Genomic DNA, 27,416 nt, shown 5'->3' with positions numbered 1-27,416 from the left:
CCACCTTTCTGCTCCATCATCAGATCAGCTCCCTGATACCATAATACAGCATTGTCACGTAATTTACATATGTGTGCAAAATTTCTTGTGCTTAATCGGAAACCGGGAAGTGGGTCAAATTTAGCTTCTACGTTTGACCCAAACCAGAGATTAATAATCTCTGCCCAAACTGACACACTGGCAAAGTAATTTGAATAAAAGCTTGTTATAACGAAACCCACGTCTTTCACCATTGTGCTATGAAGACTTCGGATGCTGATGCAGAATTAAGAAAAACTTTCTCCCCTCACTAGCTCAGAAACACGTGTTTTATAACACTTTAAGTTCTCGCGCTTTGTACACATATTTAAAGTCACACACAGGTCGAACGCGATTAATTAACATTATTTTTACCTTTTTTCCCAACGTTTCGGCCAGGTTGCACTGGCCGTGGTCGCGGAAGACTGACGTCCCAGCAAACCACGCGACCACGGCCAGTGCAACCTGGCCGAAACGTTGGGAAAAAAGGTAAAAATAATGTTAATTAATCGCGTTCGACCTGTGTGTGACTTTAAATATGAACACGTGTTTTGTCCTTTAATACCATCAGCGGGTAAAAACGCATTTTATCCACTAATGGGTAAAGTAATTTGACCTTGAATAAAGTCAAATTAACTGCTTTAAAATTGATAAATGTAGGTGAATCTAGTAATAAAGATAATTTACCAACTGTGAAACTACTGGAAGCAGTGATAAACGCATTTTTTGCGTTGTAGTTTCCTCGCTATCTCAACAGCTATAGAATCCTTTCACTTGCTCGTTTTTCAATTCCACACTCGGCGTTAAAATACAACTTTGCCCCCTTGTATAACAAATAACTATTTTTTTATCATCATTTTGGTTTTCAATGTGGCATATCTGTAACAGCTGTTAATCTGTTCCCATGTGATAATCTAACGAATATCAGACGCCATTTGCGCCATTCATACATTTGTTTCATACATAAATAGAACCGTTTGAATGGGGAGCTTATTCAGGGTGGCTAATTAACAGATTTGGCTTATATTGACATAAATAGTAGTTAGTATGTGGCCCAGCGATAAGGTGCGACTTTCAATCCGGAGGTCGCGGGTTCGAACCCTGGCTCGTACCAATGAGTTTTTCAGAACTTATGTGCGAAATATCATTTGATATTTTGCCAGTAGCTTTTCGGTGAAAGAAAACATCGTGAGGAAACCGGACTAATTCCAATAAGACCTAGTTACCCATCGGGTTGGTCAGATGGCAGTCGCCTTCGTAAAACTAGTGCCTATGCCAAATCTTGGGATTAGTCGTCAAAGCGGACCCCAGGCTCCCATGAGCCGCGGTGGATGCCGGGATAAGGCAAGGAGAATGATGACGAGGAAGTCTAGAGTACAATCCAGCCGGCGTATTATGCTTCCAATGTTATCACTTATCCACGTGGATAAAGCATCCGTCACGCTTTGGCAAGCATGTCAGTGTGAGAGTGACAGATGTCTTATCCACGTGGATAAGTGATAAAATTGAAAGCATGATAGGCCGGCAGGTCTCTTTAAAGCAAGAGTAAATAGGTATCTCATAGGTAAGCGTGCTCCACCGTAGACCGCATCATCACTTACCATCAGGTGTGATTGTGGTCAAAGGGCCGAAGGGTAAACTAGACCTTATTGGAATTAGTCCCGTTTCCTCACTATGTTTTCCTTCACCGAAAAGCAATTGGCAAATATCAAATTTCTAACATGCGGTAGTAATTTTATATTTCTGAATAATTATCAATTTTAACGTACATTCCTATATAAAAATATGGATTTTTTAAAACTAATAAAATATTTTTTTTTTATCTACTATAAATAATTTACGCCAACATTGAAAATTCCAATCCTTAAATTAAAAAGCTTTACATCGGTAACTCCTCAACTCTACGAGAAGTAGTTGAAGAATTCTAGTTGCCGAGCAAAACTGAACGAAGCTATCGACTGCCAAGCTGGGATAATAGTGAGCCAAGGCGGTATTAGGCGTAGATTATAGCAGCGGAACCACTTCGAACGGAAATACACGACAACATTTCCATCGCCATCATTTAGATGGCTGGCAGTCCTCAACTGTGCGTTTCTCCAGAAACTTCCTGCCCCGCACAGCTAAACTGTGGAATGAATTGTCGCCTGTGGTATTTCCGGACCGATACGACCTTCAAATCTTCAAGAAAAGAGCGTACACCCATCTTAAAGGCCGGCAACGCACCTCCAACACCTCTGGTGTTTCGGGTGTCCATGGGCGGCGGTGATCGCTTACTACCAGGCGACCTGTCTGCTCGTTTGCCTCCTATCCCATAAAAAAATATATATACATACATAACAATCACGCCTGTTTACCAGAGATCGCGGATTTCCATTTACTACGATCCTGACAAACCACTTTCGCTTTTATAACTTTTATAACGTTTCTCATACACGCTTGTCGGTTTCGAGTATTTCTGACCTGGCCTTTTTGCAATATATCCCCGATTTGATCAAGAAAAGTTCGCCTAGGTCTTCCACTTCTAACTGACCCTTCCACTGTATTTTCATATACTTTCTTCGTTAATCTCCCCTCATCCATCCTCTCTACATGCCCGAACCACCTTAACATAACCTTCTCAATCTTTGTCACCACATCTACATCCACTCCACACTTCTCTCTTATCACGCTATTTCTGATCCTATCACTCAACTTCACACCAGCCATGCTTCTTAACGCTCTCATTTCCACGGCATTTAATATTGGATATTTTTACATAGAATTACTGAGTCCCACCAGGGGCGGCTCACTCCGCGTTTCTTTCATACATTCCGGCGACCGCGGGTTCGTGGCCCATAAAAATTGATGACCTTCTCATTGCACAATTGAACTCAATGTCGCATGTCTAGGTACAGGTCGTTGACAGTGAGCCTTCTGTACTTTTATATGACTGTATATTCTGTGGTCCCACGGCCAACTCAAAAAGGCATATGTTGTGAGTACCCACACAATGATAAACATAATAATATACAAATACATATAAAGAAAACATCCATGACTCAGGAACATAATCTGTGCTTGTGACATAAAATAACCTGACCACAAAATTAAAATTTTGAAAAAACCCCCGACCGCGACATAGTAGACCGATTTTCATGAAACATGGCTAAGAAGACTCCCGACTAACTCAGCTTTCAGACAAAAAAAAACTAAATCTAAATCGGTTTATCCGTTCGGGAGCTACGATGCCACAGACAGACACACACACAGACCAACAGACAGACAGACAGACACGTCAAACTTATAACACTCCGTCGTTTTTGCGTCGGGGGTAAAAACACACACGGTGTACGGCTTAGCAGGCAGGTTCGCTAGACCATACTGCTGGCGTACCTATTATGATTCCAATTTTATCACTTATCCACGTGGATAAAGCATCCGTCACGCTTTGGCAAGTATGTCAGTGTGAGAGTGACAGTTGTCTTATCCACGTGGACAAGTGATAAAATTGGAAGCATGATACGCCGGCTGGTCGCCAAAACTTGCAGTCAGTATTCTTTTGAAATTCTTCAGGAAAAAAAATTACGACTCGGCTGTTCTAACCTGTGACTTCGGATCTGAAGGAGGTATCCAAGGAAAAGCTTCAACTATTTTCCAGAGTAGTCGTTTCGTTCGTAAATCCTAAAATAGGGAATATAGAAATATAGGTACCTACGCTTAGAATAAAATACAGGACGAGTTTTGTTTACATTATATTTATTTGTTCATATATCTTACAGAAATCAGAGTGGTTAGCAATTATTAAATCGGTGGCTATAATCTTATTTTAGGTTATACCAAAGAGGATCGAGTGTTATAGAGAATGACTGTCAAAGTAAAATGTGTAATCACAGTGCATAGACTGCCATCTCTCGACACAAGCTTAAAACTTTTGAACCTCAGTTTTGACAGTTTGGCCCATATTCTTAGCTTGATATGTTTCAAAATGTAAAATATTAATATTAGCGCCATCTAGCCGAGCGTACCCCAAAGGTGTATCGCCACCTAGCTCACCGTACCTTTTTCTATATGGTTTTGGGGTACGTTTTTTTCTTAGACTTTACCGGTCTTTACGAAGTTATATAGGTCTTTGGTTATACTGAGGAAGTAAACACAAACTCACAAAAACGCATTTTCTTAATGACTTGTTCATTAAATGAAAACATCACCGACCAGTGTTTTAAATCACCAATTAACTCATGGATCGTACAACCATTCGTAAAATGTTTGGCTGTTAAAATTCTAGACACAAATCATACGTTATGTAGCATCATATTACGTAATATTAATCAATATCTATTTGTTTGAAAGTTACAGATGTAGTGCAAAAAAGTGTCCTTCGTATTTTTACGGAATCGTTCGTATTTGTCATGCTAGTTCAGTTAATGTCAGTACATCTTGTATTGATACTGACTGAAACAGCAAGGCACGTTCGTACGTTTCCGTTAACAATACAAAGGCTATAATGACAAAATTTAACCTAAATTTTATTCGCTGCAATATATTTAAGAGTGTTATAATTAAGTTAACTTTTAAGCACTTCTATATCTTATCTTCTCTATTTATTCTTTATTTTTCAGTTGTCGGGCGGCCACAGATATAGAAAAATCTACAGCAAATCTAAGGTATGTCAAACACCGAAAAAATTAAAAGGGTGGACTTACTTTTTAGTAGACATTAACTTGTATAATTATTTTTTATGAACGTGCCATGTACCATCGGTGTCTTAATACCTACTCGTATGTTTTTTATTATTATTATTATGAATAGGCTTACTCTTGACCACAGGCTAGTCAAAGGCAAAGACGTGGCCTACGATGGAGTGAGCTCGCCCAGAAGATGCCTGTTCACTCTTGATTTGAAGGTTGCCGGGTTATATGAGCTCGGAAATATAGACGCTGGCAAGGAATTCCACTCCTTGACAGAGTGCGTAAGAAAAAAAGAAGCAAAGCACTTCGTGCGAATTCGCGGAATACCTATCAAGAAAAGATGGAAACCGGCCGTGCGTCTAACGCCGTGGCTTGCGTGAGCGACGGTCGTGCGATGGTCGCGCGACGGCGATGCGACGCATACGAAATCAAACCTTATCGATATGGAAGCATGAAAACGCGACGGCGACGGTCGCGCGACCGTCGCCCACGTAAAACAACCCGTGCAACCTGTAAAACACCGGCAGACTGGCGACTTTGATGGTATGTGGAAGAATGCAAGCCAAACGTAACGTAAATTTTATATTGAATATTTATTGTAGCGGGGGTGCGCGCGGGGAGAGAAGGGAAAGCCGAAATGACGTGAGAGGTGTGTATTATGTTCAATAACACGTACGATACAAGCTTATAACTCAGAACGAAGACGAGTTCCCCAGCCAGTTAGAGTGAGGACTGGAGCGGAAGCACGTTTAGGATAGTCCTCAATAATAGCGCGTAGTTCCCAGAGGGAAGCAGGGGGCTATTATGTCGGAATTTGTATTCCTATGATTCGATACATAACAAGTTTCAACCGGCGAGCCTAACCAAATCGGGAAAAAATTTTACACCGCGATGTACGAATTCTATGGGATGCGGTCAGCGCCATCTAGCGGGTTTTTTGGTAACTAAACCGGTGTCGCCGCTCGGCGCTTTGGGCGGTAGCAAGTCGTTGTATTTTGTGTTTGTGCTATGGTTGGGGCGCAGCTGTCGTCGTGTTTGTTAGATTGTCTTGGTTTTCATTACAATATTCATTTAATATCTTATCAGAATTAGTATTACTTTTCAGTAACATCCTACTTTGTTGCCTAACATAAAGACGATATTTTGTAACTTTATATGAATAAACTGACAATGCTTTATAGCAATAGACAAAGTGGAACGTTTTACAAAATTTAGCCGGGACAGTTATCTATCAAGTTAAAACATTGTTGACACCAGCCGTAGTGGAAAAATTCCAGGTAGTCTGTAAAATAAAAAAAAAATGATTAAGGCTAAGTGTTAGACACCGTTAGTGTGCGTTTTCACATTATCCGATCCGATATAGAAAATACACCCATCTTAAAGGCCGGCAACGCACCTCCAACACCTCTGGTGTTTCGGGTGTACATGGGCGGCGGTGATCGCTTACCATGAGGCGACCTGTCTGCTCGTTTGCCTCCTATCCCATAAAAAAAAAATATCGGATTTCAATGGTAAAAATCTAAGATGACTTGCTTTCCTGGCTTGCTCACGGTCAACCTAATACGCTCCTCCTCGCTTCGCTCGTCGTCGCACCTAACTGTACTCTGCCTTATATGATTATACTGGAATATTTATTCCATGAACAGAAAAATGCTTCTCTCCCTCCTAACAGAATAGAAAAGTACCTTTTCCGAATGGGTGATGTTAAAAATTATTTCTAAATTGTCTAATGTTTCGTTGCGAAACTTTATTCTTCCAAGAGTTGTTTTACCAAATGAAAGATTTGACAAATGATAAGTCTGCCAGACGTTTAGATGGATTATAATAATCTGCTTTACAGGTGACACCTGTAATGTATGGGATATTAGTCCTACATCCGATATCTGATCGGATAATTGATTCGTATGTAGCTTAGGGATCTGCCCTGTAAGCTATACCGTCATGCGTGTGAGCGTAGGCTGTGTATTGTGTGCATTGTTTCAGCCCGTATATGATCCATAGTAGGGACGTATTCCGTTAGTCCGTATACCGCTTCTCCGAGTGAGGTAGATTTAGCACAGCTCTTCCCTCAAGTCACTGTCTTACTGTGTAGAAACGGACTCCTAATTACAGCCCAGCCACGACATTGGTCTAAGCGCGACAGCGATGAGCGGCAGCCATACGTGCGAATGAAAAGTCCCATCGCTGTGTCTCGCTCCAATGTATGGCCGCCGCTCACCGCTATCGCGCTTAGACCAATGTCGTGGCTGAGCCGTTATAATGTGAAAACGCACTAAGGCCTGAGTGGACGCTCGGAGCGGAGCGATAGGCGGAGCGTGCAGCGGGGCGGGCGAGCGTGTCTACCCTACGCAGCGTCGACTCAGGACACTTGTACGAGCTTCAATTGTTTGACATGCACGCTACAAGCCTCGTCCCGCGGGCGTGCGCCCAGTATTTTTAGGGTTCCCTACCAAAAAGGTACAAAAGGAACCCTTTATAGTGCCGCTCTGTCCGTCTGTCTGTCTATCTGTCAGACTGTTACATTACTAAATATCTCTAGAACTACTTATGCTACCGATTTAAGATTTGGAATAGTTATGAACATTGTTAACCTCTACAAATTGAAGGTTTTATATTGTATTTTTTTTAAATCTATTAATATAATATAGAAAATGGCAAAAATGAAAGGAGGGCAATCTGTAAATGTCTAATTACTAGGTCAAGTCGGGTAATGTTAGAAAGAACTCAAATTGTACAATCAAAACTATTTTTTATATTTTTTTGTTGTAAAAAAATAATTTGAAAGGAAAATTAAAAAAAATACTAAAGAAAAAAGGAAACGGATCTGTGGCTCAGTAGGCTGGACTGGTGATAAAAGGTTGCAAATTCGAGTCCCGCGAAAGATATGAATTTTTCTGTTTGCTTTTAAAATTATACGAAACAAAAAGTGACAAACCTTCAGAATAATGATCTGCATAATTTTTTCCGGTAAGCTCGTATCGTTTCAGACAGTTTCTGTACGTCACTTCGCACATACTGTGAAATCCCTTCACTCTCAGTGTTGCTTCGACTGACTCTGGAATAGTCATGTCTATAACGCATACTGCTAAATTGTAGTCCCTGAAAATTAAAAGAATAAATATTATAGGACATTTTTACGCAGAATTACCCAGCCCTACGTTATACCAGGCCTACGTTTAAACTTTATAAAGACTTTCTATAAACATTGGCTGAAGGCAGTGAACACCGCTTACGTTCAAGCACTAATCTTACGCTTGCCATTCCGACAAATAATACACGTACGTATGCAAAGTCTTTCACGGTGCGCGCGGTGAAATTGTGGAATGAACTGCCTCGGTCTCTCAAACAGTCTGTCTGTGGTGTCACTCAAGACTAATTTGAAGAAGCTTTGGCTTTCCAACCAAGCGTGATCTGGTTATGTGTATACCTACTGAACCTATTCCTATTTGAGAAGTTCATATTTCTTGCGATATTCATATTTATGTATATATATTTATATATCGTATTTTATTTGTGTATTTGTGTATGTAGTTTATTTCATAATATTATTTAGTATTTATGTAGTTTATTTACTTGTCGACATTATTTTGGTTTGTATATGAATCTGTTGTACACAATAAAGTGATTACTACTACTACTACATTATTTTGAACTTGATAGGTTGAACAGTTTTTGAAAAAAATGCGTGAAACTACGGGGGCCCGACAAGTGAAGTGATAAATAGATAACAAAAGGCAAACATTATCCCTTTTGTGAAGTTTCAAATACTATCGGGCCTTTGTATTTGAAATGGAGTATACGTATTACGTAACCTCAAGCTAGTGAACTTGTTTTGTGGGTACCCACCATCGTCATCAACATAATCCTTTGTACATATTTACAGATGATTTAAACTGCATCTGTGACGGCCCAGCAACGACATTGGTCTAAGCGCGTCAGCGGTGAGCGGCAGCCATACGTGCAAATGAAAAGTCTCATCGCTGTGTCTCGCTCCAATGTATGGCCGCCGCTCACCGCTGTCGCGGCTTAGACCAATGTCGTGGCTCGTGGCTGATGGAGCATCAGCTTACCCACCACGCACACTAAAACATCGTACGGTATGGCTACTTCCGCTTCTCGCTGAAAGTGCCGCCCACCTGCTCTCGAATACCTCATAGTTACCGCCTGTCGAAAACGCGACGAGTCGACCTCACTCATACAAGCATGGTATGCGTTCAGCATATACTGTGTGCGTAGGAACGCGCCTCTTTCATATATTTGATCGGCATAGTCCGAGGTGTGCTAGTAGGAAGCTACTTACGTATTAGAGATACATTGGACTCTCTGCGACTCACAACTAGTGAAGTCCTCCCTTATCGTCTTATCCGCCGACAAAGGATCGTAGTAGTCTTCTAACCTAAACAGCTTTTGGGTTACTGGCAGCATTAGGTCCTTGTTCAGCTGGCCTATGTGCTGGGGAGCGGGGTTGGGGTGATCAAGGTTTCTACCCAACATCTCCCGCAGAAAATCCTGTAAGAAGATTGTGACAAATCAAAAGGGAGGAAAAGTTACGGCCAGAGCGTAGGACAAATCCAAGTATCAAAGCCGAACTTCGGCTTTTTGAAAAATTTTCACATTAACTTTGGAAGGAAATTATTGTGTTAAAATTATTTAATGAGCTATAACAAAAAAAATGCAATATGTATTGGATGATAGAAAAGTCTTGGGGGCACTCTTTAGTTTCTCCATACAATGTTATGACGACCGTTCTGGCCTAGCGCGTAGTGACTCTGCCTGCTACGCCGCGGTGCCGGGTTCGAATCCCGGTAAGGGCATTTATTTGTATGATGAGCACAGATATTTGTTCCTGAGTTATGGATGTTTTCTATGTATATAAGTATTTGTATATTATATATATCGTTGTCTGAATACCTGCAACACAAGCCTTCTTGAGCTTACCGCGGAACTCAGTCAATCTGTCTAAGAATGTCCTATAATATTTATTTATCTATTTATTATTAAATGAATGTTATGTCCCGTAACATTTACTATTGAGTATATCAAAGACGTTATGTCATTAAACGTCAAAATTGTCCGAAACTCAGAGGCTGTAAACTTACCAAACTAGTTGTTCTAAACGATGACAGCGTTTGTGTTTCTATTATGTTCCTTACAGTCAATTGGTCATGCGAGTAATCGAATTGCCTTAAATCTTTACTCCTTGCTATATTATTATTTTCTTCTATCACATCTGCGTCGTAACTATCGCGTGCTAAAGGTCCATGTATCTCATATTGTGAATCTACATTCATATCTATTTTTGTATCGTTTTGTTTATTTGTGGAATCTGTATTTATGCTAGTGTCTGTGGTAGCTGCATTATTATATATTGGCGTTGCTGGATTTATTACATCTCGGTATTTTTCTGAATTTATCTGTTTTGCGTTATTATCGCTTGGCAAAGGTCCGTGTACCTCATATTCTGTATCGTTTTGTCTAATATGTGTGTAATATGCATTTACGGCAGCATCAGTAGCTTCATTATTATCTATTGGCGTTGCTGGATCTATTTCCGCTTGTTTGTTTTCTGAGTTTATCTGTTTTGCGTGATCTATATTCTCGTTTATCACTGAATCATCTTGTTTGAGATTTGTAGAATCCACATTTATACCACTTTCTGCGTTTGCTTCATTATAATCTATTTCAATTGCTGGATCTGATTGACCTTGGTCATTTTCTGAATTTATCTGTTTTGTGAGATCTGTTCGCCTGCTTATGAGATTTCTGCTTATTGTACAATGGGCTGCAACAATTTATAATATTTACTACTTATACAATAAAGTTATTTTTTAAGGCGCTAGTTGATCATTATGTCGGAATTAACTATGTCCTAAACAGTCTGTCCCAAGTAATTTTAATATCACTTAGATTTACGACTATTTTGGTCAGAAGTCGTTAAATTTTGGAAGAGGAAACATTACTGTCATCTGAGTTGACCTTATCGCACTGATATTTTCTTTTATCTTGTCTGTGCTACAAGATATTTATGTAACTAAAATAGCAAAAAAAAACTTCAGATTAAAAAAATACCGTTAATCAGAACCAGAAGTAGTATTGCCACTATATCCATTTTTGAGACGTCTACATTGCACCACAATTAAAACTAGATTGAAATCGATTATTGAACGCGAACAATGAAAGCGTTTACAAGTAGAAACTGATAAAGAAATTTTAGTCAGTTTTCTTATTCTCAAAATAACCTTTTTATCTTACAATGGTGGGTGTTTTTGGGTGGCATTTAAGTGTATGGTCAGGGTTATGGTTATGGGCTCCGTTTTCCGCACTTAGCCTCAAAGATAGAGGCCATTGTGCGTTCTGTATTTGCCAGCTAGGGGTCTAGCCAGCCTAACTCCGCCCAGAAGCGCAGGATCCTCCTGGTGTCTCCACAGGCTTCTCGGAGTGACCTCGTCGTTTTGAGGATTTGAGCCCGTTGTGTGTTCACTCCCTCGCATTCCAGGATGACGTGGGCGACCGTTTCTTCGGCCGACAGGCACCCTCGACATAGGGGGCTGTCGGTCTTACCTATAACATGTAAATGTTTGTTAGTCAGGGTACGTAGCCAAATGGCACAAACGCTCACGAAACGAAACGCTCGTAGATATCTATCTTTATCGCTCGTACGTATTGGCACAACAGAGCCAGACTACCTTTCGCGGCGTTTCGTTTTCGTTTCGCGTCGCAGAAATGCCATTCGGCTACGGCACCAGATATGGTTGGTTGTGAATGTTGTGATTATGGTCGTGGGCAGCAGCCTGGCACTGCAATGCAATATCACGATTTAATTTTCTTTCAATCCCTCAATTACTAAAGGTGCTGTTACACGGGCAACGCAATTGCCAGCAATTCACATACCATTGCCGCGTTTGCTCCATAGTTAGTTGGTGCGTATTGACCAAACGCGGCAATGGTATGTAGATTGCTGGCAATTGTGTTATCTGTGTAACATCACAGTAAGAGTGGCATTGAATCTTGAGCAATCTTATGTGCTCTGCCTACCCATTTGTGAACACAGTGGTTTTATGTAGGTGTGTATTGTGTAAGTTATACTACTAATAATATATTACTTATACTATTTCAGTTACCTAGTTTTCCCAGTAAGTCTACCGTCTGTCTTTATACCTGTCATGTCTGCCATTACCGTCAATGTAATTACACATTATTTTAAATTAACGATCGTTTTTTATCATCGTTAATGCTCGGAATTTAAATAAAAAAAACAATTTATGCGTGTTTTGCATTATTTCTCAGATATTAATGATTTCTAGTCTTCAATTTTTTTTAGCTAACAGTGAACAGTCTTTCAATTATATATAAGAGGCTATATTGACCAAAAATATCTGGACACGTCTCTATTGTCACGGTGTTAAGTACGTGTTTAGATATTAATATCATGTAACTTGTATTGCCGTAAGCTAGAAACACGAAGACATATTATATACATCTTGACGACCGGTCTGGCGCAGTCGGTAGTGACCCTTTTTTTTTTTTTTTTGACGGAGTGGGAATGCTGTTACGCACGATGTGTGGGACTCGCCGTTTCTTTCCCCTCCCCTGTCGAGAGGGGGGAAACTTGGCCCTACCCACTAAACCCACTCCGGCGTTCTATCCTCTTTGCCGTTCGTGAGGGCGCGCTGGGATCGATGTTGTCATCATGTCATTCACCACGGCGCCCTCCGGCATTGCCCGGCCAAGGCACCCGCATAAAGAGGGGGATCAGAGACGCTTGATCCCCCTCGCTGGCATTCAATCAGGGGGGTAATACCCCTTACGGCTCGAGGCGAGCGTACGCTCTTCGCCTTCGACCCTGCCGCCTGCGTCGTAGCGGAAGAGCGTCTGCGGCTGCTTCTCGCTCCCTCTCTGCTTCTTCCTTCTGCGATATGATCACTTCGCAGAAGGAAACCACCGCATTCCAGTTTTTCTCGCTACCCAGCATAGCTTCTACTACGCTGCGTAGCGAGAGGTCCGCCATCCCCGTCGCCGCCCTGAGGGTGGCTCTTTCAGCAGCCCAGCGACCGCACTCTTCCAAAGTGTGCTGGGCCGTGTCGTCCGCTGCGCCGCATTCGTGGCAGTGAGGCCCCGGCTCTCTCCGTATTCTGTGCAGGTAATGTCCGAAACAGCCGTGTCCGGACACCACCTGCGTCATCCTGTATGTTAGGGCCCCCCTCCTGCGGCTGAGCCACTCGTCCATCACTGGGAGGATAGCACCTATGGTTCGGGTTCCATAGGCGCTATTCTCCAAGGCATCCCTCCATCTTTCTTTCAGGCGCTCCGCGGCAGCCCGCTCCCTTCTCTCGGCTTCCTCAGCGTCCGGGACCTCTCCTCGCTCCCTGGCTTCCACTTTAAGCCCGTACCTCTCCGCCAGCACCCCCGCATCCAGCTCCCAAGGTGGGGTGCCGGCAAGAAGGCATGCCGCTGCGTGAGAGGTGGTGCGGTAGGCCCTCACCATTCTTTGGGCCACTAACCTCTGTGGCCGACGGAGCAGTGCCTTTGCGCGTGTCGTCAGTCGAGTCGGTAGTGACCCTGCCTGCTGCGCCGCGGTCCCGGGTTCGAATCCCGGTAAGGGCATTTATTAGTGTGATGAGCACAGATATTTGTTCCTGAGTCATGGATGTTTCCTATGTATATAAGTATTTATATATTATATATATCGTTGTCTGAGTACCCACAGCATAAGCCTTCTTGAGCTTACCGTGGGCCTCAGTCAATCTGTGTAAGAATGTCCTATAATATTTATTTATTTTATTATTTATTTATTTATATTAATTTTGATATCAAATTGAGTTAGTGAACGTAAAACATCAATCATACCAACGACATAATAATTATGTGAGTAAATAAAACTCCGTATAGACAGACTTTAGTCTACAGATATGTAAGGTACAGCGAGGCAAATCTCGACTGCGGGGCAAATGTAACTAGTGCATTTTTAGGGTTCCGTAGTCAACTAGGAACCCTTATAGTTTCGCCATGTCTGTCTGTCCGTCCGTCCGTCTGTCCGCGGATAATCTCAGTAACCGTAAGCACTAGAAAGCTGAAATTTGGTACCAATATGTATATGAATCACGCCAACAAAGTGCAAAAATAAAAAATTGAAAAAAATGTTTTATTAGGGTACCCCCCCTACATGTAAAGTGGGGGCTGATATTTTTTTTCATTCCAACCCCAACGTGTGATATATTGTTGGATAGGTATTTAAAATTAAATGAATAAGGGTTTACTCAGATCGTTTTTTGATAATATTCATATTTTCGGAAATAATCGCTCCTAACGGAAAAAAAAGTGCGTCCCCCCTCTCTAACTTTTGAACCATATGTTTAAAAAATATGAAAAAAATCACAAAAGTAGAACTTTATAAAGAATTTCTAGGAAAATTGTTTTGAACTTGATAGATTCAGTAGTTTTTGAAAAAAATACGGAAAACTATGGAACCCTACACTGAGCGTGGCCCGACACGCTCTTGGCCGGTTTTTTCTATGTTTTACAATGTTTGCATCATTGAATAGAGTATCCACCGGTTATATATGGTAGGCGTGTTCAATTGCCCCCCCCCCCCCAGTCAAGATTTGCCCCGCTGTATCTTAGGTAAGTTACATACCTCGGAACCATCAAGAGAAATAAACGGTCGCCTAGATGGCGCTACACCTTTGGCTAACTCTCGGCTAGATGGCGCTAATATTAATATTTTTCAATTTTAACATTTATCAAGTTAAGAATATGGGCCAAATTGTCAAAACTGAGGTTCAAAAGTTTTAAGCCTGTGTCGATAGATGGCCAGCACTGTGACTACACAATAGTTATTTTATTTAGTAATTTTCTATATTATCGATCCCTCCTCTTTGCTACTTACCTAAACTCCAAAGTCCTTAAAACTAATTCAGACCCGTCAAACAACTAGGACAGCCTATATCGCCGTCTCTTGTCGTCCGACCTAGATCTAGATTGTGCATTCATCCCGCTGCACGCTTTCGACCTATTCTGTCCCGCTCACACACAGAAGGGCTTAACTCATTCGTTTACATGCTGTGATGTAAAGACCCTGGAATATTTAATGTCGCATTTTTGAGGTCAAAAGTAACGCCGTGTCTTGCGTGGGCGACGGTCGCGCGACCGTCGCCGTCGCGTCTCATACTTCCATATCGATAAGGTTTGATTTCGTATGCGTCGCATCGCCGTCGCGCGACCATCGCGCGACCGTCGCCCACGCAAGCCACGGCGTAAGAAAGAACGCTATATCCTCGTAGCGCCCACCATATAATTTTTTTGCTAGGGAATTTTGATTCTTACTGTACTTGAGATTGAATTCATTTGTTCGAAAAATTTTAGAAACAAAAGAAATTATATTTTATTTGTTTACATGAGAGTTTAAATTCCATTGAAACCAAGTGTACTTCAGAAAGTACATTGGGCGCCAAGAGGCTATGAGCTTAAAATGGTGAAAAGAGTTAATTTCGGCTAAAACTTTTTTGTTTGCTGTATTTTCACTTAAAAAACTCATAAAACTATCATTTGATTTTTTTTTTACCATTTTTGTTTTAAATGTGTTACTTTGTTACCTTTTGAACAAATATCAATAAGGATAGGATAGATATATGCTGGGGTTTATGTTATCACCGCCATCAAAAAAGTATTTTGTATTAAGAATTAAGACGATACGGTAGGGGTCAATTCTCCATACAAACGCTCTCGACTATTACCTCCCTGGTTTTTGAAGATAGAGCAATGATTTTTTCAACACAGATTGTTATTATTTTTATCTGTGTCGGACCGTTTTGATGTTTTTGATATTCTGCTTTTTAAAGACTCTAGAGCCAATCAAAAATTTCCAAAAACGCCCTTTTTCATTGTGGCGCAAAAAAAGGTGTGATACTCAAGATTGGTAACAATTAACCAAAAAAGCTAAACGGTCCGACATAGATTATTTCATTGTTATTCAGATTCTCAAATTTCGTTCCGATTGATTAAGTTTTGAAGGAGGAAAGAGTCGAGAGCGGAACCTCGATTTTAAAGATTTTTTTTGAAATATCTTTTGACTGACTTGTTCTTAATGGACAATTTTTTTTCGATAAATCTAGTTAATAACACTTGTATATTTAACTAAAATTCCCAATTTGAAAGGGGGGGTCCTTTCCATTTTAGCATTTCGCTACCGTATCCTCTTAACAATGAGTTGCGTACCTATTATTTTGTATTAGTAATAATTAACTTATTCGGCGAAAAAATAAAAAAATTGTACGTCATTTACGTTTTTCTTGCTTTTACCATGAAATGGTAAACAAGCATACGGCTCGTTTGATGGTAAACAGTCACCGACGTCACTCGTCGGTTTAAATTATTCAGTGTCCTCAATGTGACACCGTGTATACTCATCACTTACTGCGTTTTTGCCAAATGAAGTACAGACCATTAGTGCAATGGCATGTCACGGTACTGAATCGCATGCGAAAATCAATCGTGTTGGACGCATATGATACTAAGTTACTATCCATTTTAGCTTGTACAGACAACATCGATAGTAGCAGATGAAACAACGCACCAAAATGATCTGAAATACTGAATACCTTTTTGACACATGGATAATTGTATAAGTACAATCTGGGGGCCGATTTTTGAGTCTCACTGTCACTAAAATACCGGTTGAAAACGGTGAATTGCCTATTATTTTCAGTGACAATTTTCTGAATTCCAACGCCGTGAGACTCAAAAATCGGCCCCCTGTAGTCATAATATTTGTTAATTATTGTTCCTATTGTAAGCTAAATAAATACTTCGATTTTAGGCTGGCAACCTGTCACTGCAATGTCACAATTTCGTTTTCATTCAACCCCTTATTTTCCAAGAGTGGCACTGACACTTAAGTAGTTTCATGACTGTGCACTCTCTATCTCTTTATAGGACACAGACATTTTATTGTATATCATTCATTTATGATGATCGTAACAAATATCACGCTATTAAAATATTGACATATTTAAAATAGGTCCTTAAATAAAACTGCAAACTAAAACTAAAATCTAAACTTATAAATAAACTATAAATAAAAGATTTCCCCAAATCGCCGTCCACTGGCAACGTGCCCAGAAGGCTGGCAGCATTGCCACGTTGTATGGCAATGCTGATCCGCTGTGCCAATATGACCTAGCCCTATGGTCACGTGTCAATTCTATAAGCTTGCGGCTGAATTATTATATATTGTATGTACGAGTAAAATACTTCACCTTACTCAAAACTAAGCAAAGATTGTAATACGGGTGCTAGGCGACGATATACTTACATACTTAGATTAGATTAGATTAGATTAGATTTCTTTATTTCATGATAAAAATTACACTATAAATTTGCTACATGTCAAAATTATGTTTATCTTCTCATCATGATCGTCAAAAATTACATAATAAATTCCAAATAAAAATAATTGTGTCTCCCAAATGAGGATCGCCATTTACAAAGAAAGAAAATACACATGCCAAGCTAAATAAAATTAATAAATTATACTCTGTCAACCAAGTTTGTCAGTAAATAAGAACAAAGAAAACTATATGCATCCTTTTCTTTAGGGTGCTAGAGAAAAGGATACCTATAGTTTTCTTAGTTCTTATTTACTGATAGACTTGTTTGACAGAATATAAGTTACAATATCATGAAATTATCACGAAGCAAGAAAATATTATATAACAGAGAAATATAGGTATAATTATATCATCGGTCATAAAAAATTCAAATCCATGTACTCATTTACAGAGTACATGGGGTTATCTAACAAAATGTTTCTCAATTTGCGCTTAAATGCTTCGTCACATGGCTCATTTCTCAGATCGGCAGGTAAGTGCTCATAGTAAGTAGGACCGATGACTCGAGGGTTCTTTCTTGAAAGTGCCATGCGACGGGGGACTGTTCTCAGACTGTTAAAAATAAATACACGTTTAATAGGCATGAAAAACTCCATGACTCAGGAACAGGGATCTGTGTTTATCACACAAATGTATGCCCTTACCGAGATTCGAACCATGTACCAGTCTTCTAGATCTCAATTCTTTATGTTTAGCGGAATGATAATTACTTCTGAATCGTATTTGATACGTTACTTGAGATTCTGACTGTACTCTGAAATTATCATCAATCTATCGCAGTATAGGAATTGTCAGAACAATCCAAATTCAACCTTTAGAATTGAAACTAGCGTTCAAAATCGATTTGTCAGATCGAATAGCGAAGATTGGTCGAGCGTTAGACAGAATGACTGAATGCCAGCTCTGCACCTAGCCAACGTCACAATGGCTTACACTTCGCGGCTAGCTGTCCCTATCGCTCTTCTGTAGTGGCGCGACAGAGACAGACTGCGTTTTGATCTACGTAGCGATTGTCAATTCGGCTATACTGGCTGTTCCCATGTGTACTTTCTAGAAGTCATATCTGCTTTTGAAATCTCATTCAATTATGCATCGTATAGTTAGAGTTTGAAAGCGTATATTTGATTGAAGGTTTATGGATACGGTAGTGGTTAAGAATTGTTGGATTGCATGCGGTGTGGTCACAGACCACTTCAAATACTAGACAGAACATTCAAGCCAACTCAAAGTCACAACACATACAATGTTATCCCAGCCAGCAGCGCATATCGGGGCGACTTTCCACTGCGTACAGTCCACAACCTTACTCTTAACAGGCTTTTACTCCTACGCACATGAAATGAAACTGAAGAAATCGATTCCATTCTGACCTCAAAGCAATTACTGTAGTCTGTTCGATTTTAATTGGATGCAAACCACATCATTCCGCCTATCGTTTGTCATTCGTAGAATCGCTTTTACTTCGTACGTATTTTCATGCTATAGTATTAAAGGCCATATTTGATATAGTTACGCGTCTATGTGAATAATATACTCTATGTAAGGCACGGACCTTACCAATTCGTATTGATAAATAACTAAATGAATCTACGTTTCCGAGATAGCCGAAACATAGGTAAATAAATAAAGTTTGTGTGGGCCCGCGGGGCGAGTTATCCGATTAGTGTGGGTCGATTCATCTACGAAAAAAAACGAAGTGGGCAACTGAACCTGCGGGCTCAGTTGACCACCGAGTGGTAAATAGTAGTCGACTGGACCCGCGGGCTCAGCGGGCCCTTATCGATAAATAGTAGTCGACTGAACCCGTGGGCTGAGCGGGCCCTTATCAGGAAATAGTAATAGTCGACTGAACCCGCGGGTCGAGTTATCCGATTAGTGTGGGTCGAGTCACCTATGAAAAAAAACGAAGCGGGCAACTGAACCTGCGGGCTCAGTGCTCTGCGGGCCCAGTTGACCACAAAGAGAAATGATCACTTCACAGTGCGATGCGCTTTTTATATCGAGACGATTCTCGTATCATAACGAATAATAATACATATGTGTAAAGTTTTGTCAGTAGTATCTTAATTACCAAAAACCACAAACTTGAACACTTTCATGTGCTCTGTCTACCCCTTTTAAAGCAGACATGAGTTTATGTAATGAACATACATTTATCTTAGTATTTTAAGTTCAAGTTTACCTACTAACAAAGCTATTGACCAATGTTGTCTGAAAATATACGCATTTTATTTTATTTTTATTTATTATTAGAATATAGTTTACGATCTAGGTGAAATTGGAATTGAATGCACCGTTTGGCCATATAGCATTAAATTGAGTGTATTTTGCATTCAGAGTTCTATAAGTACCTACTCTTTGTGCATTGTTCGGATCTAACCTTTGACATTGTAAAATTTTAAATTAAATACACAATAATTCAAACAAACATCAATATGACAACCGGTCTGGCGCAGTCGGTAGTGACCCTGCCTGCTACGCCGCGGTCCCGGGTTCGAACCCCGGTAAGGGCATTTATTTGTGTGATGAGCACAGATATTTGTTCCTGAGTCATGGATGTTTTCTATGTATATAAGTATTTATATATTATACAGTATGTAAACTAACGAAAACCATTTACTGTAACCCGTAAATGTCCAGGTGATACTGAGAAACTTTTACTATGGGATCAACCCCGAAATCACGAAAATATCTTTTGACAGTTTCATAGGTAGTTTTATTTTATAGTAAGTATTTCCTATGGGAGAGTAAATTTTTATTTCGTGTTTTGGGTGTTGGTCCCATAGTAAAAGTTTCTCAGTATCACCTGGACATTTACGGGTTACAGTAAATGGTTTTCGTTAGTTTACATACTGTATATATCGTTGTCTGAGTACCCACAACGCAAGCCTTCTTGAGCTTACTGTGGGCCTCAGTCAATCTGTGTAAGAATGTCCTATAATATTTATTTATTTATTTTATTTATTTATTAATTTATATTCCTACCAAATAAACTACTGAGACATCATATCTTCACAGTAAAATATTTCCTTCATTTTCCTCACTACGGCGAATTGGTAAAGAGTTTCGTATTTTCAATTTTGCCTAATTGGATGAATCCAAGTAAGATTGAGCAACTCATAAATACAATTAAATTTGAGGTGCTTTTTGATTTTCGAAGAACGCCATTTATACATTTCTTAGAAAATTTAAATGGACCAAAATAAATATCAAGGAGTTCAAATAATGTACGGCGAAATAGGCGTCTACTATAATACGCGTCCAAAAAAGTGAACGACAACAAAAAAAAAGAAATGACGTTTTTTTAGCTACCAATTATTGTGCCGTCTGCAGCCCAGGGTACGTTAGCCAAATACACAAACGCTTACGATAATATCTTTAGCGTAGCTAGCTATCTCTTTCGCTCTTCCGTTTTGCTGCGACAGTCCCAGACTTCGTTTCGTTAGCGTTAACGATAGTTTTCGGCTAGGCCGGCTGTAATTAAATCCAAGGTACTTAGATTAGTGTTGACGCGAATGATGGGGTCGTACATAAAGTGCCTCGTAAAATGAGTGGTTTCATATTTTGTACCGGACAACGTAGCTAAAATGGACAAACGCTCATGATAATTATCTGTTTCGCAACTATCGCACTCTTGAGTATTGGCAGGACATAGCCAGACTGCATTTTTGTCGGCGTCTGGCATCAAGGACTGCCATTCGGCTACGCCTGCTGATCTAGTCCGAATATGCTAAACCCAATAACACACAACCCTATATTACACTTACAACGTGGCCGTGGCTATACAGTATTGGATTGGACATTATCTGGCTGTACATTATTATCAAGGAGCTTACATATATTTTCTGTCCATTCGTTTCAAGATTCCAGCCAATTATAGTCGAGTACTGACTTCATCAAATTTATTGGTTCAGTAAACAGGAATACTTGGATCTATGAACCTTAATGTTATTGACTTATGGTTTAAAACTGATTCGTTCATGTTATGACGGCACTAGGGCATATAGTTGGACAGTTTTGATATAAACTAATACCGGTATTAGGTAGACATGATTAATTATAATTCAAAATGTTTTCCTTTTTTATATCGTATGGAAAAGTGTAGTTCCATAAACATAACAGTACTGATGGAGCATAGGGCTTAGAGTCTGATATTAATACCAATTTTAAAGATAACAATTTAAACCACATTTTTTGAAAATTAATCACTTTATAACAATACCTATGTGCCTGAACCACTTGCTTGTTTTTTGAATTTGGAAATTAAATGTAAGAAAACGTATTTAATGCAATGATGTGATTATTAGCCATTCTTATGCTTGTATTCTAGATATTATATTTAAATTACAAAAAAAAATGTATCCGAACTCTATGCGGAGCAGAATTTTTAGCGCCTTGTAAGTCTTTGTTTCAATCCAAACGTATACTGCCTCGTCCATCACTTTACATTTTTGAAATGTGTATTGTATATTTTTATTAAGAAACATATATGTCGTTTTTTGAAATTATCACAACCAACTCCAAACGTGGATCACATAGAACTAAATTGCTTTTACCTATGACTAAATTAGCGTTATCCAGGAAAAACGTTTACTGTATGGCTATCAAATTATTCAATATCCTATCTGATGACATTAAAGAATTACACCCATTGGTTTTCAAAAAGACATTGTTTAATCATTTAATTGAAAATTGTTATTACTCCATTGATGAATATGTAATAAATTGTAAATTATAATCAATTATTTAATACTAATTATTTATTGTAAATTCAAATTAAATGTTTATATATAATTAATTTATTGTCACTGTTGCGAGCTATGCTGTTTTGGAAATGTTTTATGTACAGAACTGCATGAATAATTATAGGGCGTAAGACTAGTATACATCTTGTATATAGTTAGTTAAGTTTTGTTAGTTCATAAGTAAACAATATTTGTACGCCTGTCGGGGCAAAACAAGAATCGTGCTGTGGATATTTTTTTTTGAACACCTATGTATATACGCTTGTTTTATGCAAATAAAATAATCATTCATTCATTCATTCATATTTCATTGAGTGGTCCTACCGGTATAAAATTTGGCAAATTTATACTGTCCAATATACCGGTATTTCCAATTTCCGGGATTTTCTCATTTAAAAGCTATACTTCTTTTTAGTTCAAGTTTCTTTCATAGAAACGAGAGATTTAAAATGAAGAGACCGGGCGGCATTGATTTACAAGTAAGATGAGAAAACACTGTAAATTGCTGTTTTAAAGGTAGCTGGTTGATTGCAGGTCTTTCTTCTTTCTTTGCGAATTAACTACATATTTTCTTAAAGCAGTATTGAATTATTTACGCTTAGGTTCATTTCTATTGACCGGGAAACCCATGATGTAACATGATGATGGCAATATCATTTGCAATTTGTAAATTTAGGATTTATTGTTTGGTGTAACGTAAAGTCATTAATGTTTAATCGGATGTCTACTTTTCTGTTAAATGTTTAAGCAAGGAACACACTACGCGGACGTCCGTCGTGAATCGACCGCGGACGGGAATCTGGACAATGACATTACACATAACCGTGCAAACTATCGGTCGACGGACGCGGACGTGGCCTTGAGCGCACGGATGTCCGATCGAAATCTGGCTCTCTGGATGTTTTGTTCCGTGCACACTGATAGGTCGCGGTCGCGGTCGTTTTACGACGGACGTCCGCGTAGTGTGTTCCGAGCTTTATTCTTCAATCTGAAATGAGTCCTATCATCTCCTACAAAGCCTCATGACTACACATACTCGTACGCTTCTTACTTCAAGATGAAACGAAAGCTCTCTTTACCCCTCTTCTCTTTTACCCCAAGTCCAAAAATCATAAAAATAATTCAGCATCTCCACCATAAAATATCTGCTTGTAAAAAATCCCAACATCTCCACCATAAAATATTCATTTGATAAAAAAATGTAAATTAATCCCAGCATCTCCACCACAAATTTCTTTTTCTACTTTAAGTTCCACACAACAGTAAATCCACAAAGAAAGCTCTCTTCATACGTTACAACGTTTTTTCCTCAAGCCTCGGCTGGAAGGCCAACACTCCACAACCAGGTCACTTGCACCGGTCTAGCTGTAGCTATGGAGGTAACACTTGAACTCACATTTAAGCCGCTTCAAACTCGAATGAATCCATTTTCACCTCGGAAATATTGAAAATGAACGGACAAAGGTTTATCGTTCTTAGGGTCACTTGTAACATCCGCTTAACTCAAGGTTAGTGGGCTGTCAACTGTCAAATTTCATATAAAATGGTGGGTCAACCTCGGGTTAGCCCTCCATTTTTGGTGGTGCAAGTGACCCTTAGAAAATTTACTATATCGTTTTTATCAATAATATCTTGTCTACTGCCAATTCGCGTCTATTGCTAAATTTAATAATTACATATATTACCCCTTTCATAGGGTGGCTAGAGTAGTGCTACCTCGTCAAATTCACGCAAAATAGGCACAATAGTTGTTGACTTGCGGAAAATGCCCAACAAAACTAACTAACTAACTACCCCTTTCATAGATACTCTTGCTTTCCTATTACCAATGTTTTGATACCATAAAACTGACAGTTGCATTTATCCAATTTGAAGTTAAAATACCTACTCATTTCGGACGATTAATGTGTGGTGGCAGTAAAGAAATCGCCACAAAAATGCATCTTCCCGTTTTCCTAATCATAAGATTACATATTCAGATAGATTATCATTTTGTATTGTCACCTCTAAGGGTGACTAAACATTCATTTACATTTCGTGGGCCTCAGTCAATCTGTGTAAGAATGTCCTATAATATTTTTTATTTTTTATTTTTGTATTTATTTACTATGAACATAATATTTTTTTTTGTATTTATTTACTATGAACATAATATTTTTTTTTTTGTATTTATTTACCAAGACAGAGTACAACTTGATAGCTAGCTTAAATCTATACACCCTCATATATTTAGTCTAATGAAAATCACCCCCTTGCGAGTACCCATAGTACCGCCGAATCCCCCGAGCCCAGTTTGTCGCCACCGAGACATTTCTCGCCTGTAATATCGCGTTTAAGACGTAGGCCTGGTTTGAAGCGAAATAAGAGACGAGAGAAATTCGAGAGATGGTGGCGAGAAAACTAGTAATCAAGTACCTTTAATATAGGTGTCGTTGTGGCTGGTTTTCTGAGTTTTTTCCGCGTCACTAATATTTCGTTTAAGGCTTAAACATTACATACTAATTACTATTACTAATTACTAATAATATTATAAATGGAAAGTGTATGTGTCTGTTACACGAAGGGAGGCCTATGCTCAGCAGTGGGCGATCAATGGCTGAAATGATGATGATGTGTCTGTTTGTTTGTCCGTCTTTCACGGCAAAACGGAGCGACGAATTGACGTGATTTTTTAAGTAGAGATAGTTGGAGGGATGGAGAGTGACATAGGCTAGTTTTTGTTTATTTCTAACGCAAGTGAACCCGCGGGAAAAGGCTAGTAATAATATAGATACATTAGGTACATTTATCAAGAATGCTGCCGTCTCGGAGAGTCGCGGCATATCATCTCCGGTTATTCTTATTTGGCTAATGGTGAGGACTTACTCAGACATCATAATCTCGTAGCCAGGATTATGCACTAGCAGCTTGCTCTTCGATGCGGCCTTGTGTACCGCAATATAACGTACTACAACTTGTGACACCCCTTGAGGCGTCCATAGGTTACGGTGACCGCTTTCCATTAGGCGGATCGTATGCCTGTTTTCCACCGACGTGTTATAAAAAACGTACTTCCAAGTGCTTACCTGAGCTAGTTCTCGAAAACGGCCGTGCGTCTGTTTAATCTTGGTTTATATATCAAAATATAATTTGGTTTAGTCTATTAGATTGTACAATGTTCTTTGGTATTAATAGTACTATGGCCTATAAAATTAATTTTCGTCACTTGACTGTTTAAATACGAACCAGAGGCATATTCTGATTGTAACAGCGGGATATGTGTTTGACCGAATTTAATATTTGCAAATGTATCATTTTTTATCACAAAGGAGACATTTAAAGATAAAAATTGACAATAAAACATTATCATTTATCCATTAGGTATAAATCTTGATCAATTTTGTAACCTGTTACTAAAATCTGAAGCGTTCTGTTTTGTTTACTCTTCAGATTAAGAAAATAAACATTTGAAGACCGTCTTGGCATTTATGAGCTATATTTTATCGAAACTACGGAGCTATTGTTAGTCGCAATTTATCTTAAAGTTACCTGCTCATAGTATCATCAATTTGTTCAATATGTAAGGATAAATAATTTTCACGTCACACATTCGGAAAGGGTACTTTTCTGTCCTGTTAGGAGGGATCAAAGTGGAAGTTTTCTATACAGTATAAACGATATTATTTTCTTTTCCGCACTTGTCATAATGTAACTATTGCCTTACAGGGCAATTTGAAGGTAGCTTAGAGCGAGGTGAAACGGATCACAGGGCGAATTGTATCTCTAAGAAAAATGATTTAAATATCTATAATTTTGCGATGTACACAAAAACATTTACATAGGTACAATAAAATTGTAAATAAATACAAAGCCAAATTTGATGATCCGAGCTCTAGTATCTCAGCAAATATTTCCATAAAAATAATTTAGATTATTTCGTAGTAATATTGTATGCATAGACTCCCATTTCAACATTCCCTGAATACTTCACATAATTATCTGTCTGTCACCTGTCAATGAGAAATGTGACAATCATCGGAGAATTCGCGATGTTTCCGATCGGAGGAGAAAACATGAACTTTACTATCAAAGCATTATTCCAACCGTGTAATATGCGAATAGGCATGCAGCGAAATACATTTCTCTTATTTTTTCTCGTGAAATATGAGAAAAACTTTTGTGTATAAAAATATTCTATGAGTATGTGCTTTCCAGGTATTTTTTCCACGAAATCTAGCTAGATTACTCTGAAAATTAGGCAAGTTAAAATAAAGCTAGTTTAATCACTAGCTTTATATGCCATATCTAGATTTAGCTAAATACTTAGTTTAGCTAAACTTGCTGTAGACTTTTTTAACAATTTTAGCAGATTTTGATAGGAAACCAGTTTTTTCAAAAAAATATAACATTACATGACATCAAAATATTTACTCACTACAAATTTAATTATTGAATTTTTGTTACACAATTTTTCGATTTGCCTTACTTTTCAAAACTGTGTTACAATCAGGGACCGGAACCGCTTACCATAACCGGGATTTTTCATAGGCTTATTTTAGAAGTTGTTTTAAAAACCCCAACCATAATGGTAACCTTTTGTAAGGGTGACTGTTTGATAGGGTAAGCCTATCTGATACAGTTAACTTTAATAACCTCTAACGAAAACCAATTCCAGTCTTAAAGGTTACCCTATCATTTTAGTTATTAAACCGTTTAAGCAACTTTAATCTCTGCGCACATTGAAATTCAACTTATTATTGAATAACCATAGCGAGTACAAGCTTGATAGATTATATTTGCAATAGCTTTCTATCTAATATAATACAATACAATACAAACACATACACATACTTACAGATTTATAAAACCTCATTATGTTTAAAGATTGTGTCATAGTAACATTTCAGAATTGTAAACTACCCTCATTATTAGTATCACAATTTGGTTACTTGGACGTTGATGTTTCAGTTTAGTGTTTATTATTCCTATCTATAATTTAATTGTATTTTACTGTAATGTAATCTAAGAAAACAAATATCTTATGTGATTTGAAGTTTCGTAAGATGATAATTGTGATCATAATGTATTGTCCATTTATTTAAAAGATGGTTAACTGATAACGATGATAACTGGTCATACTAGCATGGTTGCTCCTTGTTCTAAAGGCTTTAAAAGGCCAGGTAGCTCGGTTCTCGGGCAGAGTTTTGTTCTGGTTAAGCGACAAGACAACAAGAGGTACGATCATGCTTCATTTTATTGTTTTCTATATTGCTGTGATTTAAATGAAATGAAATTATTTTTATAGTAGATATTGCTTTGCTATTTGTTCACATATTGGTTTATTGCTTAGTAAAGAAAATAATAATATTCAAATATTGCTTAGTATTAATATAATTCTGCTTATTGAGACATTTTATAAATTAAGGTGTATAAACCTGGTTTTTGTTATATCCTCTTTCCATCAGACGATTTTAAAGAATATTCATATATTTACTTTGTTTACGTTATTTTGATTTGTGTTGAACCAGGTGTATACATGTTGGACATGTTGTTAATATTGATAATGTTTTTATGTACAAAGGTGGTACAAATACAGTTATACGAATTTAAAAACATACCCA

The 27,416-nt window shown here is 38.6% G+C and overlaps 2 protein-coding genes across 4 annotated transcripts in view; one reads left to right on the top strand and one right to left on the bottom strand.

Moving 5' to 3' along the window:
• Positions 1–27,416, top strand: part of LOC125238385 (octopamine receptor beta-2R-like) — a 364,864-nt gene that overhangs the window by 90,288 nt on the left and 247,160 nt on the right. For all 3 annotated transcript variants that reach the window (XM_048145699.1, XM_048145698.1, XM_048145697.1), the window contains exon 2: positions 4,617–4,661. The gene's annotated coding sequence lies outside the window, so the exon portion shown is untranslated. The remainder of the gene's footprint in view (positions 1–4,616; positions 4,662–27,416) is intronic.
• LOC125238386 lies at positions 5,120–10,185 on the bottom strand. The gene is made up of 4 exons (XM_048145700.1): positions 9,785–10,185; positions 8,986–9,194; positions 7,621–7,784; positions 5,120–5,967 (listed from the first exon to the last, which is right to left on the bottom strand). The coding sequence occupies exons 1-4, from the start codon at positions 9,974–9,976 to the stop codon at positions 5,897–5,899; spliced, it is 636 nt and encodes a 211-aa protein (XP_048001657.1). The 5' UTR covers positions 9,977–10,185; the 3' UTR covers positions 5,120–5,896.

This window comes from Leguminivora glycinivorella, chromosome 23, assembly GCF_023078275.1.
Source record: "Leguminivora glycinivorella isolate SPB_JAAS2020 chromosome 23, LegGlyc_1.1, whole genome shotgun sequence".
NCBI lineage: Eukaryota > Metazoa > Arthropoda > Insecta > Lepidoptera > Tortricidae > Leguminivora > Leguminivora glycinivorella.
Note: the sequence above shows the minus strand (reverse complement) of the source record. Positions and strands in the feature narration are given on the sequence as shown.